This window comes from Capricornis sumatraensis, chromosome 4 (genome assembly GCF_032405125.1).
Source record: "Capricornis sumatraensis isolate serow.1 chromosome 4, serow.2, whole genome shotgun sequence".
In the NCBI taxonomy this organism is placed as follows: domain Eukaryota; kingdom Metazoa; phylum Chordata; class Mammalia; order Artiodactyla; family Bovidae; genus Capricornis; species Capricornis sumatraensis.
The window spans coordinates 25,369,616-25,388,057 of NC_091072.1; the positions used below are offsets into that span (position 1 = coordinate 25,369,616).

The 18,442-nt window shown below is 37.1% G+C and overlaps 2 protein-coding genes and 1 pseudogene across 2 annotated transcripts in view; 1 reads left to right on the forward strand and 2 right to left on the reverse strand.

The window, feature by feature from the left end:
- Positions 1 to 11,239, forward strand: part of VPS37A (VPS37A subunit of ESCRT-I) — a 37,020-nt gene extending 25,781 nt beyond the window's left edge. The window contains exons 5-12 of the mRNA XM_068969665.1: positions 890 to 1,115; positions 2,384 to 2,454; positions 4,279 to 4,406; positions 4,486 to 4,544; positions 4,624 to 4,692; positions 7,026 to 7,169; positions 9,051 to 9,131; positions 10,700 to 11,239. Of these exons, the coding sequence (XP_068825766.1) occupies positions 890 to 1,115; positions 2,384 to 2,454; positions 4,279 to 4,406; positions 4,486 to 4,544; positions 4,624 to 4,692; positions 7,026 to 7,169; positions 9,051 to 9,131 (778 nt within the window). The 3' untranslated portion in view covers positions 10,700 to 11,239. The remainder of the gene's footprint in view (positions 1 to 889; positions 1,116 to 2,383; positions 2,455 to 4,278; positions 4,407 to 4,485; positions 4,545 to 4,623; positions 4,693 to 7,025; positions 7,170 to 9,050; positions 9,132 to 10,699) is intronic.
- On the reverse strand, positions 4,976 to 5,251 carry LOC138079204 (U6 snRNA-associated Sm-like protein LSm5 pseudogene; annotated as a pseudogene).
- A 5,434-nt stretch (positions 11,240 to 16,673) lies between the features above and the next one.
- Positions 16,674 to 18,442, reverse strand: part of MTMR7 (myotubularin related protein 7) — a 70,510-nt gene continuing 68,741 nt past the window's right edge. Inside the window, exons 14-15 of the mRNA XM_068971377.1 lie at positions 18,084 to 18,210; positions 16,674 to 17,145 (exon numbers count right to left, since the gene is read on the reverse strand). Of these exons, the coding sequence (XP_068827478.1) occupies positions 16,783 to 17,145; positions 18,084 to 18,210 (490 nt within the window). The 3' untranslated portion in view covers positions 16,674 to 16,782. The remainder of the gene's footprint in view (positions 17,146 to 18,083; positions 18,211 to 18,442) is intronic.

Genomic DNA, 18,442 nt, shown 5'->3' on the forward strand with positions numbered 1-18,442 from the left:
TCAAGAAACTGGGTACCCTTGCTTGCTCTCCAAGGAGAGCAGGCTGGTTTCTCACATGAAGTGAGGATGGGGGCGGCTTGTGGTTGGGCAGAAGGGGTGGCCCAGCTGGCCTGCCTACCTCATGGTGTTGCTGTGTACAGGGATCATGCATAGTACCCTGCTTTTGCCCCAGGTACCTCAGAAGTGGCTGTTGGTTTGTGGCCTTTTTGTGACATGACATATTTTGTAATATTATTCATAATTACCCTGACTGCCGTGCATTTGGTTGTTGTTAGTCCCTTAAAGTTTCTTTGTATTCTATTGCTCAAGGAGACCTTTGTCCAGGTGCAGGCACTCATCTAATAAAAGGTCTCAGGTTCAAAGTCCCAGCCTATCTGAGGTGTTTATGCATCTTTTTTAGAGTTAAGCATTTTTAGCAATTCATCTATACAATTAATTTTTCTTTGAAATTTTCTAGAAAAGCAGTCTGTACTTCAGTCAGCATTTTGCCAAATATAGTGAAAGCTACTAAACAATTGCTATTTGAACAAGTTTCCTGGATTAAGTGTTCTCCATTTCTTCTCTGAAAATATTCATTGATGCCAGTAGAATGCTCAAAACTCAAATGTGGCCTTTCTATTCACTTCAACTGTGACCAGTTGAACTTATGTTTTCTAAAACATATTTCTTTTTCATGGAAATAAATCAAAATATTCTTTTTAAGGGGTGTTCTTATTTTTTCAACTTACATGATATCAATTTACTTATATAATTATAAAAACTAGTGGCACCTGCCATAAACAAAGTCCATCTATACTGCATAACAATTGTTATTTAGAACAATTAAGGAATAATTTTACAGATTTACTCCTAAAATCTAATTGCGTGTTTTTCCTCCCTTTCTCTTTAGCCTGTACAGTAACCCAGGTGGGATGCCTCCTTATGCTTCTCAGGGTTTCCCATTTCTTCCTCCGTATCCCCCACAAGAAGCTAACAGGACTATGAGCTCTTTATCTGTTGCTGACACTGTTTCTTCTTCAACAACAAGTTATACAACCACCAAACCCGCTGCTCCTTCATTTGGTGTCCTTTCAAATCTGCCATTGCCCGTTCCCACAACAGACACTTCAACACCGGTTGGTATATTCAGATATCTGTATTTTATACCCTGGAAATACTCAGTCAGCAAACATCATATTCCTCCTTGTGCCAACCACTATGGCACAAAAGATAAAAAAAAGTTAATCACATTTTCAACTTAAGGAATAATGTCAAAGAGGGAACCATCAAATAAATAACTGTAAGTAGAAATGTTAGTCTAGAGTTACTATGAAGACACAGTTGAGGGAATAGTCAGTGCTCCCAGGGACCGATGTAGAGCTAGAAAGATAACCTTTATATAGGATGAGATTCTTTGTTTTATACCACTTTACCCTTGGTGCCTCAAAGCATGCCTGATACATACAGTAGGTGCTCATTTAAAATAAGAGGCAGATGAATGAATGAACTCACGCTTGAGGCCACATTTTGATAGATGGTAATGAATTTGCCAGGATGATAAGGTGTTGTCATGTAAGGTAATTCTAAGAGGCAACAGCTCTGACAAAGATGTGGCAGCATAAACCAGATGGCACATTTGTGAAGCCATCTGTTACAGAACCCTCAGGTTTCATACAGAACGCAGGCAAAGACACAAGGATTATGTAGGAGAAGCACGTATCAGCTTACGGAAGTTCTTTCTGCCCTAGGGTACTAAGAACATTTAAACCAGTGTCTCGTTGGTTTAAAAAACTGTGTTCTTTAATTAAGCTGGTAACTGCTGCCACAAGAGACATTACTGAGGGAGAAACCATGCATTAAACATATTAAGGGGATTTAAAGGCCTTTATTTTTAACCCTTAGTAAAAGAGAACGTTTCATGGGTCCTTGGTTTTAAAATGTGACCCATATATTCAGACAATATATACTCTATTCCTTATCTTCCCTACTGTCTTATAGAAGTTCTGTAGGTAACTTGAGACTTTTTGCCAAGTTAGTAATTTTTCTAAACGTAGTGCCTTTTGCTTGAGACAAACATATACATCAATGAAACATGCATATAATTCTCCACATTTGTCACAGATATCTCACAATTGGAGATTTATTTTATAACCACAGGTAGTCATATGATCCTTCCTCATCAAACAAAAAAAAAAAGAGCCAGCAACCCTATATATATATAAAGATACACTGAGAAAGACGGAGTGGAAAAAGAATGGGAGGGTAAGGACAGTGTGGAGTGCCAAGAGGATGTGTAATAATGGAAATAGTTATTGGATGCAGTACATTAAAAGTTACTTTTATAACCAGATAGGAATAGTCAAAAAGATGGCTAAAACTTAGCACTATTTCAATCTCTCTTTAGATAAGCCAAAATGGTTTTGGTTACAAGATGCCCGATATTCCTGATACTTTCCCAGAACTCTCAGAACTAAGGTAAAAAAACTTGGACAGTAACATTGGTGTTTGTTGTCTATTTAATTCGTAAATGCACATATCATTTTCATGTCTTCACTGTTCCTATATCTTAGTGGGAAGTGGAAAGTTTTATGAATCTGTCTTGCAGTTCATATTTACTGACTTTCTAGTCTGTATCCAGGAATTTCTCTAGATGCTGGGAATGCTATAATAGTTACCAGGATAACGATGTCCTTTCTCTTGTGTGGCTTACCTTCCTGTGAAAACTATTTCTGAATACATTAAAGTTCTCATAAAGTAATAGAAAAGTGTTTTTACAAAGACATATTTTATTCAGATTTATGGCAGAAAAGTTGAATATTCAAGGTTAAGGTATCATTTTTCATGAGACACTGTTTCCCTAAGAGGCTCCATGAAAAAAATGTTTTGTGGCCACTCAAGCTTGTGAAGTTGCATTCTTTATACCACTGTTGAAGGTTTACAGTAGTTGTGAGGCTGTTATCAATGAGGCTACTGAATGCTATTTAAAATGTTTGCAGTTGTTCTTGTCTTTAGTATATATTCCACCATGGATATATAGCCAAATACTCATGAGAAATCCTATAGTTAAAAAAAGTTTAACTTTGTTTGACCCAGTGTTTTGCAGTCATTTTACAAAATAGTGACTTATTATTTTGTGCTAATAATGTTAATCAATGAAGTTTACAAATACTACATACATGTTATAAAGCAGTTGCATGCAGTGTTATGCTTGCAGCCACCCCAGAAAATAGGTATTATTATTGTTGCCATGTTATAAAGGATTCTCTCTTTCCTTTCTTCATTTTTCAAAAAAATTATTATGAAAATGTCAATACGAAAAGGTGAACCTCTTTGCTAACCTTCCTTCAGCTTGTTTCAGGAAGTATGGGTATAGGTCAGAATTAAACTCATAAAACTTTTAAAAATATTTGAAGTGTTTCAGTCCATTACTATCTTTTTTTCTTTGTTTTTTTATTTTTTTAGACAGTTCCATCTTTAGTCAGTAGGGAACTCTGGCAAAACAAAGATGCCATGGGTTCATCATGAACAGTATTTTTCCCTGACCTAAAGTCAACCATTTTTCTGAAGGGAACTTATTCTTTTTCAAAATAACAATTCCAATAAGATAACAATATCAATAACAGTTATTGAAAGTAGAGTAAGTTTTTATTTCTTTCGTTTTTTTACAATTCATTTGTCTTTAGAATGTATTTCATCAGAGATGTACAGCCAAATACTATTTTTTAAAGGCTTTTTAATGAAACTTTTTTTGGATGACAATATAACTTAGGAAAATAAACAGGTTCATTTATTTCCTCTTGCTTTGAATTTCAGATACTTTTTTTTCCTTGTTTAATTTTATTTTTTAATTATATAATGCTTTTGTGTGCATCTCTAGTCAAAACTGAAAGACACTCAAAAGCTTTAGCTTGCTCCATACCCCATCCTTCCAATTCCCTCTTACACTCTGGATATTGATTTTTGTTTTGGGATTACCCTTCCACCATTGTTTTGTAAAAACATTTTTATGAATACATGTACATAAACACATACCTATATCATTTATTGTGATAGCCACATGCCTGTTAGCTAAATTATCTTGATACTGTGTTTAGACTACTTTTTGTTCCATTGTGTTTGGTGTTTTATTTGCTTTTAAGGTTACAGTTTGCCGCCTTCTGTGTATATATAAAAATACACGTCAAAGGTTATGTAGAACTCTGTCAGCTGAATAAAGCTGGAAAACTGGATATTTATTGTCATGGAGAAAAACTAGGTAACTCATATTCATTAATGTCTTTTCTTCTATTGTGTTTCCAGTGTGTCACAGCTTACAGATATGAATGAGCAAGAGGATGTATTGCTAGAGCAGTTTGTGACTTTGCCTCAACTAAAACAAATTATTACCGACAAGGATGACTTAGTAAAAAGTATTGAGGAGCTAGCAAGTATGTCTTTCTTTACTTTTTAAATTTCCCAAGAAAAATGTGATCTTTATCTAGAAATAAACTAGAATTTATCTTACAGGAAAGAATCTCCTTTTGGAGCCCAGCTTGGAAGCCAAAAGGCAAACTGTTTTAGATAAGGTACGAGTTAGTTATCATTTTTAAGAAGTCCATATAATTTTAAAGTAGAATGAAACAGCATTTTAATTTTCTCTTTTAGTATGAATTACTTACGCAAATGAAATCAACTTTTGAAAAGAAGATGCAAAGGCAGCATGAACTTAGTGAGGTAAGATTGTTGAGCTGTTTTCTTTTACCATAAGAATTTTTATTCTTTTCTTTTTTTTTTTGACAATTAACAAAAACATGTTTATTTTTGTCTTCAACGAACAAACTGTTCTTTTCCCAATATAATCTTGATTAACTTACAAAAATGGGCATTTACAATGCATTGTCAAAGCATTTCCCTTTAATGGGAAACTTCACAGAATACAAACATTAAAAGGCTAAAAAAATTTTTTTTGTTGTCATTATAAGATAAAACAGAATCTAGCATAAGTCAAGGAAATCATTCATATTTCAGGTCCTTGTCCTCCAGGAACCAGCATTGGTATATTATTTCCATTTAGCAAAACTTGATCTAATTTAGTAATTCTTCTTCCTTCTAGTATGATTTCAAATTCAGTGACATCTTCTAGTACCATACTGACAAAGTCACCAAATCCCAGAAATATGCCAACAGTCTCCTCATCACTCTTCATCTCAATATGAATTCTTGATCCTATCCACTTGTCCACAAGCTCTAGAGGAAGCAGCTACAATGGGTTAGTGGTAGAGTCAGCTGCCATGGCTAAGCCGGAAGTGGACTAGAAGTTTTACTCTTAATATGCACCAGCCACATTCTTAAATGTATTATTATCAGAAAGCATTTATTAGGCATTCGAGTTTATAAGGCATGATAAACAGCCTTGAGTTATCCAGATGAACAGCTCTGTTTTATGAGCCATTATCAGTCATTTGTGCTCATGCAAGAGCATTTGGTTCCAAAACAGAAAAATATAAAAAGCCCCATAAACAACTGTTCTGGGAGAGTTATTATAAAGCCAATTTAACTCTTCTAATAAAAGTTAAAAAGAAAAAATTTAATTTTAGACTCACTGGCAAGCCTGTATACAGCTATCTTAAACAAGAAGTTGGCAAATTAGAAAATATAACACATGGAAAGTATAAAGTATAATTCACCACAAATAATAACTTTATACTAGAAATCCAGTTTATGTGAAAAATGAAAGCTTTTTATAAAATTAACCCTTGGAAATCATTTTAAAAATTAAATAGGACATAATCTTCATATATCAACAACCCACATCATAACTAATGATATTCTGTTTCCTTTAAAATCAGGAATTCTAGGAAGTGAAGCCAATGTAGTAAAACATAAACTAGAAATAAAACAACAGCAAAAAAAAAAAATGGTAAAGAGAATATAAATTTATAAAAGATTTCATGTAATATGATCGTTCTTTTTAACTTTTTATTTTGTATTGGGGTATAGCCGATTAACAATGTTGTGATAGTTTCAGGTGAACAGCAAAGGGACTCAGCTGTACATACACATATATCCATTCTCCCCAAAAACTCCTCTCCTGTCCATGCTGCCATGTTTTTTTTTACTCAAAAACACTGAGCAGAGTTTTCCATGTGCTATACAGCAGGTCCTTGTTGGTTAGCCATTTTAAATACAGCAGTGTATACATGTTGGTCTCAAACTTCCTACCTATTGCCTTCCCTCATCCTTCCTGCCTAGTAACTAAAGTTCATTCTCTATGTCTTCTGTACTGTCTCCTTGCTTTCTTTCCCATATGGTCTTCCTCCATTTGTACTAAAGTCTTTGGGACATTCTGGCCTTTCTCAGTTTTTGCAAGGGAAGATTTATCTTTGTTTATTGATGTATCTTTGGCTATTATGTTCCTGGTTGGCTATTAAAAGGCATATAGTACTCTAGACCTTTGTCCTGGAGCATAATTTCATTGCCTGAAGGAGCACTGGAATCAGGGTAATATGAGAGATTTTTAAGATTACTTGATCCAACCAGTTGCTGACACTGTGCAATTGTTATATCTTTTGCATTGCACTAAGCTCATTGCATATGTTGCCCATCATTCCACACAAAAACCTATGAGGGTAGGTATTGTTACTATTTTTCCATTTTACAGATGAGGAAACTGAGGCACGTGGATATTAAATAACATCCCTGAGGTCATACAAATGGAAAGTGTCAGAGTCAGGAATCGCACGTAAGGAGTCCTACCCTCTCTTAGCCAGAAGATCTTTTGGAGGCACTTTAGAGCTTACTAGATGAAGAGGCTTTTCCCAATAATCAGTATCATTCCTTAGACAAACTTAATAAATTAATTCCTTAATTTAATAAAGAATACTAGAAACCAAAAGCAAACATCGTAGTTAATGACTCAACATTTCCAGGATCATTTTAATGTTAGGCGTGAGACAGTGATGCCCCAATATCACTGCTATTTAACTTCTACCCCATTTTCCTTCCCACTAAGGAGTTTTTCAGAGCATTAGAAATTAATGATTTTCTTTCTCGATTTTCTTTTTCAGAGCTGTAGTGCAAGTGCTCTACAGGCAAGATTAAAAGTAGCTGCACATGAAGCTGAGGAAGAATCTGATAATATTGCAGAAGATTTCTTGGAGGGAAAAACGGATATAGATGATTTTCTCAGTAGCTTCATGGAAAAGAGAACAGTATGTAATATTCTTCGGTTGAGGACAAGTGACAGCGTAATATCAAATTACTTATGTATATTAATGAGTAAAAAAAAAAATCTTAGCACATTACTGAGCTGAAGTTTTGAGTGCCATGAGAGGAAACTGAAGAGCCTCTGAGAATGAGAGCAGCTTGCTACTATCACTTTAAACCTGCTTGTTGTGAGCACACAAGCATGTAAATCACATAACAGTTATGTTTCAGAAATGATAGCTGAAGTCTACTCTAGTCTTAATAGTCAAATACTATTTTTTAAAGTCTTTAATGAAGCTTTTTTGGATGAGAGTATAACTTAGGGGAAAAAAACAGGTTCATTTATTTCCATTTGCTTTGAACTTTAGAGAATTTTTTTCCTTAATTTTATTTTCTAATTATATAATGCTTTTGTGTAGATCTCGAGTCTAAGTCTTAATAGTTGTGATATACTCCTGAATAACCTGTTTCATAAGCTGTTTAAAATTTAGGAGAATAACTTAAAAAGATTTTTTTCATTTGTTTACTGTCCACACTGGATGGCTTGTGGGATCTTCATTCCGCAGTCAGGGATTGAACCCAGGCCACTGCCATGAAAATGCCAAGTCCTTCCCACTAGACCACCAGGGAATTCCCTATGGAGATTTGTTTTTGTTTTTGTTTTTAATATTACTTGAGAACATTCTGGGCATAGTTTCTGTTCCAGTATTTCCATTATATTTAAAGAAAAGATTTTGAAGTCTGCTTAGCAGTATCTTATCCTTTGATAAGTCCTATGTATTTACCTAATTTCTCTGAAACATCACAGTTATTTATAACCTTTATACAATTAAGTGTTACTGTAAAGGAAAGTGGGCCAGATTTTATTATTCCCGTTTTCCACAAGAGAAAATTGAAGTTCAGGGACATTATTGACTATAGCTTTTATAAGGCATTCATTTCTAGTCCTTTTTTTTTTTTTTGGTACTGTATTATTAACTGTATTTTGAGGTTTTTATTAAGCTTCCAGGGTAACAACAGTAGGATTTATTTTCATATTTTTAAAACACAGATATTTGGAATTATATAATCAGAACTGGGATAAAGGATCAGAGTGTGTTTTACATTCTACAGGATTACAGACAAAAATTATCTTCCAAACAATTTTTTTTTCTTTTTTTTGGATTCTTAAATTCTGTGCCACCTTGAGTTCAGTTCAGTCGCTCAGTCATGTCCGACTCTTTGGGACCCCATGAATCGCAGCACACCAGGCCTCCCTGTCCATCACCAACTTCCGGAGTTCACTCAGACTCACGTGCATTGAGTCAGTGATGCCATCCAGCCATCTCATCCTCTGTCGTCCCCTTCTCCTCCTGCCCCCAATCCCTCCCAGCATCAGAGTCTTTTCCAAGGAGTCAACTCTTCGCACGAGGTGGCCAAAGTACTGGAGTTTCAGCTTCAGCATCATTCCCTCCAAAGAAATCCCAGGGCTGATCTCCTTCAGAATGGATTGGTTGGCTCTCCTTGCAGTCCGAGGGACTCTCAAGAGTCTTTTCCAACACCACAGTTCAAAAGCATCAATTCTTCGGTGCTCAGCTATCTTCACAGTCCAACTCTCACATCCATACATGACCACTGGAAAAACCATAGCTTTGACTAGACGGACCTTTGTTGGCAAAGTAATGTCTCTGCTTTTCAATATGCTGTCTAGGTTGATCATAACTTCTTCCAAGGAGTAAGCGTCTTTTAATTTCATGGCTGCAGTCACCATCTGCAGTGCCACCTTAGACATCCACAATTTAATGTCAACAAATTAAAAGATTCTTACTTAGAATTCTGTTAAAATGTAGCTAGTTGTAGGAAGATTATTGAAGAAGTGACTGGTATTTAAATAATTTATCTTCTAGATTTGCCACTGTAGAAGAGCCAAGGAAGAGAAGCTTCAACAAGTGATAGCAATGCACAGCCAGTTTCATGCTCCACTATAGGTAAATAGTATTCTGGAAGGATTGTGTCTTGAGGCTATTGCATGGCTCTCTTTAATGAAGTGTTCTTACCAGTGCTTGTTCAGCCAGCTTTAAGCATAATACTACCATTACAGCTACCAAGCTATATAACATGTAGAATACTTTGTATTATCTATTAAGCATGATGTTATACACCTAAGCATATGGCCAGTATAAATTTTTTGCATGTTTTCTCAGTATGGTATTTGCTTAAATGAGTTTTGTTTTCAGTATTTGATAACTACATATATAGAATTTAAGTTCCTTTCGCTCAGCTGGTGTGGGGCATATACCATAACACTTAAGTTGACTTATTTCTCAGTAGTCTATTTTGTCATTTTTTCCTTTTAAAAATGAACTTCCAATCTGTCTCTTTTCCATCTATTCGGTAAGTTTCTGACCAGTCCTCTGACTTCAGGGTTTCTCCTTTGTGCAGAGCACTGACAAAATGATCCTCCGAAAATACCACTCTGTGATAACATCTCTGCTCTAGGACCTTTAAAGAACCCTGGGGATGATAAATGCCACGTTTCTCTCTCTGGTTTTAAGCCTTCTATAAGCTGGCTGACATTTTAGATCATCCATTCTAATTTTCCGTTTGCCTCTCCTGTGTTCTCTTCTGTCACGTTCTTTTTTCTACCATCATGTCTTTGTTCATGCTCTCATCTGATCTCAAGACATTCTTCCATTTTCCTGTCTATCTTGTTTTAGGACTGGATTTGGTTGCAAAGACTAGCCCAACCTCAACAAGTTTAAGTAAAAGCTTGTGTTCCTGGATAATGCAGGAAAACAGCCCAAATGTAGGAAAGCACACGTCAGTCTCCCGGGAGTGAAAGCATGAGGCCACCCATAACCAAAGCAGCTCTTCTTCCTTAGATGCTGCCACAGGCTGCTTGTTTCTCATTTCTGCTTTCCTTTCCTTTTCTGTCTCTCGCTCTCGTGTGCCTTCTCACTCTTCAAAGAGCCTTTCTTTGCTGCACTTGCACGTGGTTCAGCCACTGCTGCCCACAGGCCTGATCTGACAGTCCAAGCAGCCGGGGGAGACCTGAGCAGGGTCTCACAACAAATCAAGGAAAGAGACTGGCCCCGCGTAGATGGTGTCTGTCCTGACCTCACACGGTTTTACCTGGAGACTGGTGTTGTGTGGTCTTCTGTCTGCTTTGCTGGGCTGATGGAGCAGATGTTGAGAAGAGAGCGTGGGAGTTTCCTTTAAAAGGGAGCTGGCTACAGGGAGGGAGGTGACAGGCATTTCTCATCTCCAGCTCAAACTTACCTGTCCCTTTTCTCAATTTAGCTGTCCTTAACATTAGTAGCAACATTGCATTGTTTTGTTTTACAACTCAGATTGTTAATCTCTGAGGGTAAGTGTTGATTTTTAATGTAAAGTATACATATCTCAAGGTTGAGAAGTGGGCAGTGAGTTATTCTCTGTTGACACATGCATGCTAGAATCCTTTCCCACCTCTTTTCCCTCATTGTCAGGTTATCTTCTTATGAAATCTTATCATCTTAAAGTAAATCTTAGGTTTTTGATTTTCTTTTCTTTTCAGATTTTCCTGAAAACATGAACTTCAAAGAGAGGAATGGGACACAAAACTAAGCACATTTATATTTATGATTTTCAAATTGGCATTTCATCACAATGGCTGAATTCCTAGATGTATTATATAGGTTGTATACAGAACTGGGACTGATTTTGTACAGATTAGAATGACTGCTATGATCTTTGCTTTGAAAATTTTTTCTGCACTATTTGCACTAAAAATGTTTATTTATTGTTGATAAATTCTATCATATTTAAGTTCTACTGCTGTTCCTCTCTTATTATTGATTAAATACCTGTGCATGTAATTTTAGCTACTCTCAATATTTTATAAAATTACTTCATTTAAATTTGTATTTTTAATTTGAAACTGCCTCATTTCTTTATAAAGGATAGTTTGCTTAGATTTTTTTTCCTCTCAACCCTTTTTGAAAAATTACTATTTCAACTGTAGAAAGATTCTTATTTTTTCTCTTTCTTTCTGGATGATAAAACTTTGAAAAATAATTTGCTTTTAAATATTCACAGTGTCAGGAAACACCAAGCCTGCCAATGTGCCGTCTCAAGTAATTTTTAATACATAGAATAAATCAAAAGGATAAACCAGCTGTTTTTATATACGGTCTTATTTTTTAAATTAAAGATGCATTTAAAAGGCAATACAGGTAAATAAATATTTTACCTAATAGAAAAATTGCCGTTCATTTAAACTAGTCTAACATAAACAACTTTCATGCTAGCTTTTTAAATATAAGTATCTGATGAGTTTGTGGTTAGATGAGGATATTCTGTCTGAATTCTGAAGTTTAAAACAATATTTTGTTAATAAATAGTAAAGAACACAAAAAAGTCAGTGAAATTTTCTGACCTTTACTGTGTTAGCTTTTCTCTTATGAAATCTTTAATAATAAATAAAACTAATATTTAATTTTTAGGCAGTCTAGTTTTTAATTTGATTTTCACTTTAACATTGTATATGTTAAGCAGTTTGCTTTTATAGTTCATTACAGAATGAACATATTTTATGGATAGCTGTGAAAGCCAATTATAGAAAATCTTGAACTAGATTTCCAAGGCTTGATAAAGTAGCATCCTAATGCCTCTTTTCATTTAAACTTCAGTATGATTGCCATTCCAAATCCTAGCATACAGTACAGGTTTTTTTCTTCATTCTTCTTTCTATACCTATTTCTGGCAACAGTTTAGGAAAAATATTTTCTGAGACTTGAAAAATGCTTAATACTTAGTCTGTGTTTAAGGGAGGACAGGTATTCACATGGACTATAAAGATATAATTTGAGTAAAGAAATTAATTTTTTTAACCTGTCTTCCTGGTACTATGCTAAGAGCATGCCATTTAATCTTCAAAATGACCCGACAAGGAAGTTATGATTATTATTCCAGACATATAGTACATAACTGAGGTAAGTGTTTCAGGTTTATTGCAGTCTTTTGGGTATTGAGAAACCTTTCCTTACTGCACTGGCCACATAAGCTTCAGTCTTCCCAGCAGTCACCACAGTGGAGGACATGATTATCCTAGTCTTTTGGAAGCAATCAGGAAGCTTTCTTAGAAACCAGACAGAGCTCAGAACAAGAGCCCAGCAGACCACGACCATTAATTCATTTGATTCATTAATTTGATTAAGCCCTCTAAGAGTGAGGCACTGTGAAAATACTATCCAATGATGACTCAAACATGGCCTAGGTGTTTATGTACTTATCCACCTTCCTCTCTACCCCAAAAAGTTATTTTCATACATAGTAAATCTCTTCTACATAATCACATAAGTAATTCATCTCAATGTCTTATTTTTTTAAACTTGAACTATTCCAGTTTCATTCTATACCAGTTAACATACCTTGGTTTCCTCTTCTAAAATTAGGTAACCTCCTTACAACCTAGTCATTAAAAAGAGGACTCTAATCATCATTATCTGCTTTTAATAGATCAGATATTAGGTCACAGACATCATCCAGGATGGAAGTTAGTCTACATTTGAATATGTATGAATTTTGGTTTTACAATAAAAACTTAAGTGACTTTTCTATAGTACTAGTATTTTTTTCTTAAAATTGGCCATATTGGAGAAGCAGTGCCAGAAGGAGAAAAAGTATCTGTCAAAGCAGAGATTGTGATTTTCCTCTAACACATACTAGAGGACTAGATCAGAATAGCAGAGAAAAGCTTAGGCGTTATTAGATTATGCAGAGTTAGGGGTTTGTCATAGGTAGGACTAGAAAGACTGATATCTCAAATAGTTTTCTAAACAGATGTGATAACATGCCAGACATAATGCTTCAAAGTTGAAAGATTTTCTAGGAATAATCTATACTAGGAAATTTATATTGGAATAGAGATTATCTGACAGGTAAGTCTGATCATAATTCATATATGTTTAAATCGAAGGACAGCTCAGATTATTTTTAGGGAAAGCAAGTAAACTAATCTTGTGCCCCTAAAGAATAGAAACCTCACACCAGGGTTTTCCTTGTTTTTATGTTCCTTTACTCTAAAAAAGTTCCTTTGCTGATTGCAGAGTCATGATCAAAATGCTTACCTACTTCATATCATTAAATTTTCCTGAAAATCACTAAATAATAAATCACTTGAGCTCTAAATATTACCAGCGGGGAGGTAATCTGTCTTGAGTCAGTTTTACATTGGTTTAAACCAATTGCTCTAAAGAAAACTTTCTGATTGATGTTTGATTTAAAATGAGAATTTACTGTTAGAGATTTTAATCTAATTGGATTGGCCATGTTCTTTTAAGGCTCCGTGCCACACAATAACGTCTTAATATGCAATAAATAGAACCTTTAAAAAAAAACACACATCAATTTCAGTGTTAGGTTAACTTCTAGTAAGTAGTCTAAATGAACATATGCTGAAATTATAACGTTTTGTAAAATGGTGGGGACTGGAAAAAAGGTGGTGTCAGATATGAAAGATACCACATTAAAGAACTAAATTTTAACGTATCAAATATTTATATTATTTGCTTTTCAAATAAATGCATAGTTCTGTTTGGTATAGTTACTATGTCATTTTAAAAAAATTTGTTATTTATTTTTGTAGATGTATACTGCCAGATGGAAGAAATTAAATTCTCATCCTTGATACTAGGCAAAGAAGTTTCTAAGAGTTGATAATCAACTTCAAGAGTGGTATGGAGTTATAAAAATATAAAAGCCATTATGACTATATCCTAAGAATCTTTAATAAGGTATTCACTAATATAGAAAGTTGTTACTCTTGACTACCTTTCTCCAATTCCCCAACCACCCACTGCCCCAACCCTTATGCTGGGTTAACCACAAATCTGATCTTTTTCTGTAACTTTGGTGGTTTGGGTTTTTTTTTTAAGAGTACACATATAAGTGAAGTCATATAGTATTTGTTTTTCTCTGATTTATTTCACTTAGCATAATTCCCCCAAGGTCCATTCATATTGTTGCAAAAGGCAGCATTTTCTCATTTTATGTCTGAATACTATTCCGTGGTGTGTGTGCTTCTTTCTTCATTCATCTGTTGGTGGACAGTTAACTGGTTGTTTCCATGTCTTGGCCATTTTAAAACAGTGCTGCTGTGAGCATGAAGGGGTACGGATATCTTTTCAAGTTAATGTTTTCATTTTCTTTGTATGTATTCCCAGAAGTGGATCTGTATGCTGGATCATACAGTAGTTGTATTTTTAGTTTTTTGAGGGTCCACTGTACTGTTTTCCATAGTGACTTTACCTCTTTATGATCCCATCAACAGTACACAAGCGTTCTCTTTAATTCACATTATCACCAACATTTCATATCATTTGTCTTTTCAATGTTGGCCATCCTGCCAGACATGAGGTTTGGTTTTGATTTGCATTTCCCTAAAGATAGTGATGTTTAGCATCTTTTCATGTACCTGTTGACTCTTTCATATATCTTCTTTGAAAAAATGTCTGAGTCTTTTGCCCACTTTTAATTGTATTATCTTTAATCCAGTTTAAAAATGTATCATCCAGAGTGAGATATTAGTATACATTTGGTTCAGACTTCCTGTTTCCTTATGATTCTCTTTGGATGATCTATCCATTGTCTATAGAGTGGAGTGGTAAAGTCCCCGTTATTTCTCCTTTTAGCTCTGCTGGATTTTGCTTTATGTATTTAGGTGGTCTCTTTTTGGGTGAGGCATCTGTTTGAGCCCTGAAGCGGAGTGGAGGGTCACTGGCTGAGACAGCTGGGTAGGACAGCTGGCTTGGCTCCCCACCTACTCAGGTGAGACTGTGGTGGATTGTGTGGACTGGTAGGTCCAGTCCAGTTGGGACTGGACGCTGTACTCAGCATTAAGATGGGCAGCAGGATGGGATGCAAGGCCTGCACAGCTCATCGTTTGGGGACCTGAGTCAGGCAGGAATGTCCATGGAAGGTGTTGGCAACCAGTTTCACTCTGCAGACAGGTTAGGCCATGGGCTGTGCTCTGTTCAGCTGCCGCGGTCAGCGGGGCCGTTGGATGGGTTGTGTGGCTTCCCACTTCTTCTGGGAAAGCTCCCTGGTTGGGGCAGAGGCTGATGGCTGTTTGCAGCAGTAAGTGCAGCTGCAGATCAAATTTCCTGCCCAAGCACAGAAGGAGAAGCAGCTTGAAAATCACTAATGCTATGTCTGTGGTCTCACACTGACCTGTGCCCCCCAGTTCCTGGCCAGTCAGAGCGGTTGGTTTTGCTCTCAGGACAGTCAGCTCTGCCCACCCGCTTCTCTGCTCAAGATCTGCTGGGGTGTGCAGCTTCCGGGTGTTCTCGCCAGGCCTTCCTGTCTGATGGGGCTGGGAGCCATGCTTCCCAGTGAGTGAGGCTCTGGCTCCCACCTGGGAAAGACTGCGAAGGCTCATTTCAGGCACCTCCCAAGTTCTCCTCAACAGGCTTTCTGGTCAGGAGGGGTCAGAAGCCACAATCTGCAGCAGGAAAGGCGGAGGCTTAGCTCTTGTGCCTGGTTGGGGACAGACCAGATTCCAGAGCCAGCAAAGCTCCCCCGTGGCAGCCCCAGCGAGGCAGACCTGCTCCCTGTCAGACTCCCTGCTCAGACTGCACCGCCAGCGCAACCCTGCAGATGAACAGAGCCAATGGTTGAGACTCGTGGGCTCCACAGGTAGAGTGTTGACTTAACCATGTTGACACAACTTGCGAAGTGACAAATGACAAAACGTATTCCACTGGTTAAGTAGACACGACAACAGTGTTCTCTGGTTCTTCAGTGAGCTGCTTCCTTCTTTGAAGTGGTACCCTGTACCTTTATACAGTTACACTTCTGGAATCAGGCTTGGGGCTGACCCCCTTGTCTTGGTAATGTAGTTTCTGGAACCAGTAATAAAAGGTTGTTTTTTTAAGAAGCTAATGTGATCCAAAATCATATTTAAGAACTAGAGCATAAATGTTGTTTCTGCTTTATTGGGTATTAGACTGGTATTAGAGAAAAGTGTGTGCTAAGTTTTAGCATTTTTTAAATAGGAGAAATATGAAATTCCAGGGAAAGGCAACAAAACTATTATAACAATTCAAAATACATTATCTCTAAGGAAAAGTTAAAAGTGATCATTAAATCTGAACACTAAGCTTAAGCAGAATTACAAAGCTCATCTGTTACAGAAATATATCTATTAACAAAAATCTTGATAACAGAGTCAAGGAAGGAAGTGTCAAATATTTGAGGAAACAAAATATTCATCTGGAAATGAATTAAAAGGAAAGATTGAAGACGAGTGTGAAGGAACGTGGTCAGGGCACTTTGAGCAGCTGCAGGCAAGGAAGATGTGAATTGATAACCTCGGGTGATGGCAGAGGTCATTGCTCTGTAGTGAATAAAACCTCCATAGTCTAGAATGGGGAACAATTTTCCTTATATTTGCTTGATAAAAGAAATGGCTGTTTCCTGTACATCAACACCTAAAGGAACTCGAAGTTGGACTTTTTTCCTTTTCGTCACTACATTTTATAATTTTCAACGACCCGTACCATTTCTTGGGCTGTTTTTATTTGAGATTGCACTGTTCCCTTATTTTTGGAAAGTGTTCCTTGTGTGTCCTTTACTTGGGAACTCCATGGCGGGGGATCCTCAGGCGGTGAGAAACACGGCTTCGTCGGAATCCCGGTCCTTGCCACTGTCCTCGCTCGGCACACACTCCCCACCACTGGGGGAGCGGCAGCTCAGATCCTCCACCCCCGACTCTTGGTCACTGTTGGCGGACAGGTCTGGGTCTGAACTTTTCAGATTGTCTTGAGTGAGGATCAGAGCAGAGTCCTCATCACCCTGGGAAGGGCTCCTGGACAGGAAGGACTTCACATTGCCGCTGTAATCCTGAGGGGTGTTGGCTGCGCTGTTGTCCGAGGTAGAAAATCCTGAGTGTTTGCTGGGCTCACTCTGCTTACTCCTCACCTTAGTGCGATTTAACTGCACTTTCTGAATTTTTTCCAGCCTCTAGAAAAGAAACCACAGTTTCAGGGAACAGTGATAAAGAAGGTATCTTTTTTGGTATGTGCCTGCCTTTTAGTGTTATCTCCCAGCTGGGTGAAATGTTAAGAAAATGGGATTTAGATGGACTTGGTTTCAAAGCTAGACTTTATGACTCTGGACAAATAATTAGATTCTGTGAGGCTCGCCCTCTTCCTAATCTAAGGATGGCACTCTATAAAAAAGCAGAAAACACAGCCTAGGTAAAGCACCTAGCATAAAGCAGTCATCCTCCTTTCTGTACCCGTATGGTTTTACATAGTGATTTTCATCCTGTGAACTGAAAGTACATTTTTTAAAAAATCAGGAATAAGGTTTTTATTATCTAATTTTTAAAATTAAGATAGAAGTAGCTCACTCTCTTAAAGTGTACAGTTCAGGTTTTTTTGTTTTTTTTAAGTATATTCACAAGGTTATGCAACCATTCACCACTATCTTGTTTCCTAAGATCTTCATCATCCCCAAAGCAAACTATGGAAGTGAGCCAAACCAGATGTCTGAAATGCGTCAACTGTGTCTATCTGGGCTTTGATGATCTGACTGTTCACCTGGTAGGATTGTGTTTCAGGTTACCTTCTGGCTAAAAATATGAAAGGACTTTCCAGGTAGCACAGTGGTAAAGAATCCACCTGCCAATGTAGGAGACACAAACAGATGCAGGTACGACCCCTAGGTCGGGAAGATCCCCTGGAGGAAATGGCAACCCACTCCAGTATTCTTGCCTGGGAAATCCCATGGACAGAGGAGCCTGGCAGACTAGTCCATGGGGTCGCAGAGTTGGATGCAACTGAGCACAAAAATATGAAATGGCTGTGTTGCTGCATTTCACACATCCTGAGCCACGAGAGGCTTTTCCCAGAGCCGCAATCGTCAGCAAAAAAGGTGAGCAAGAGCGACTGTCTTACTTCTTCCAGGGCCTCGAGCTCTTCCTCCAGCTGCTGAGTCTCCTCCTTCACGGCCACGAGGTAATCTGTGACTGACTGTCGAGGCTGCAGTCCCTTCTCAAAGCGATTATACATTCCATTCCAAAACCTGCGGAGGACAGCAGAGCTTCATGAAACCGTGTCACAGTCTGTACATTCACATTCTTAAGTCTTCCAAGGTATCTTTCAAACCATAGTCCTAGTAACAACCAAATGCGAAGTACCGGGTCAAAAAAGCACCTCACTGAGGTAGTAATTTCATGTTAATGTTTTCATTTTCTTGAATCAGTCAACTTCTTTTGGGGAGAGGAAATTCATGAAGAATCTACTTGAATAGATGA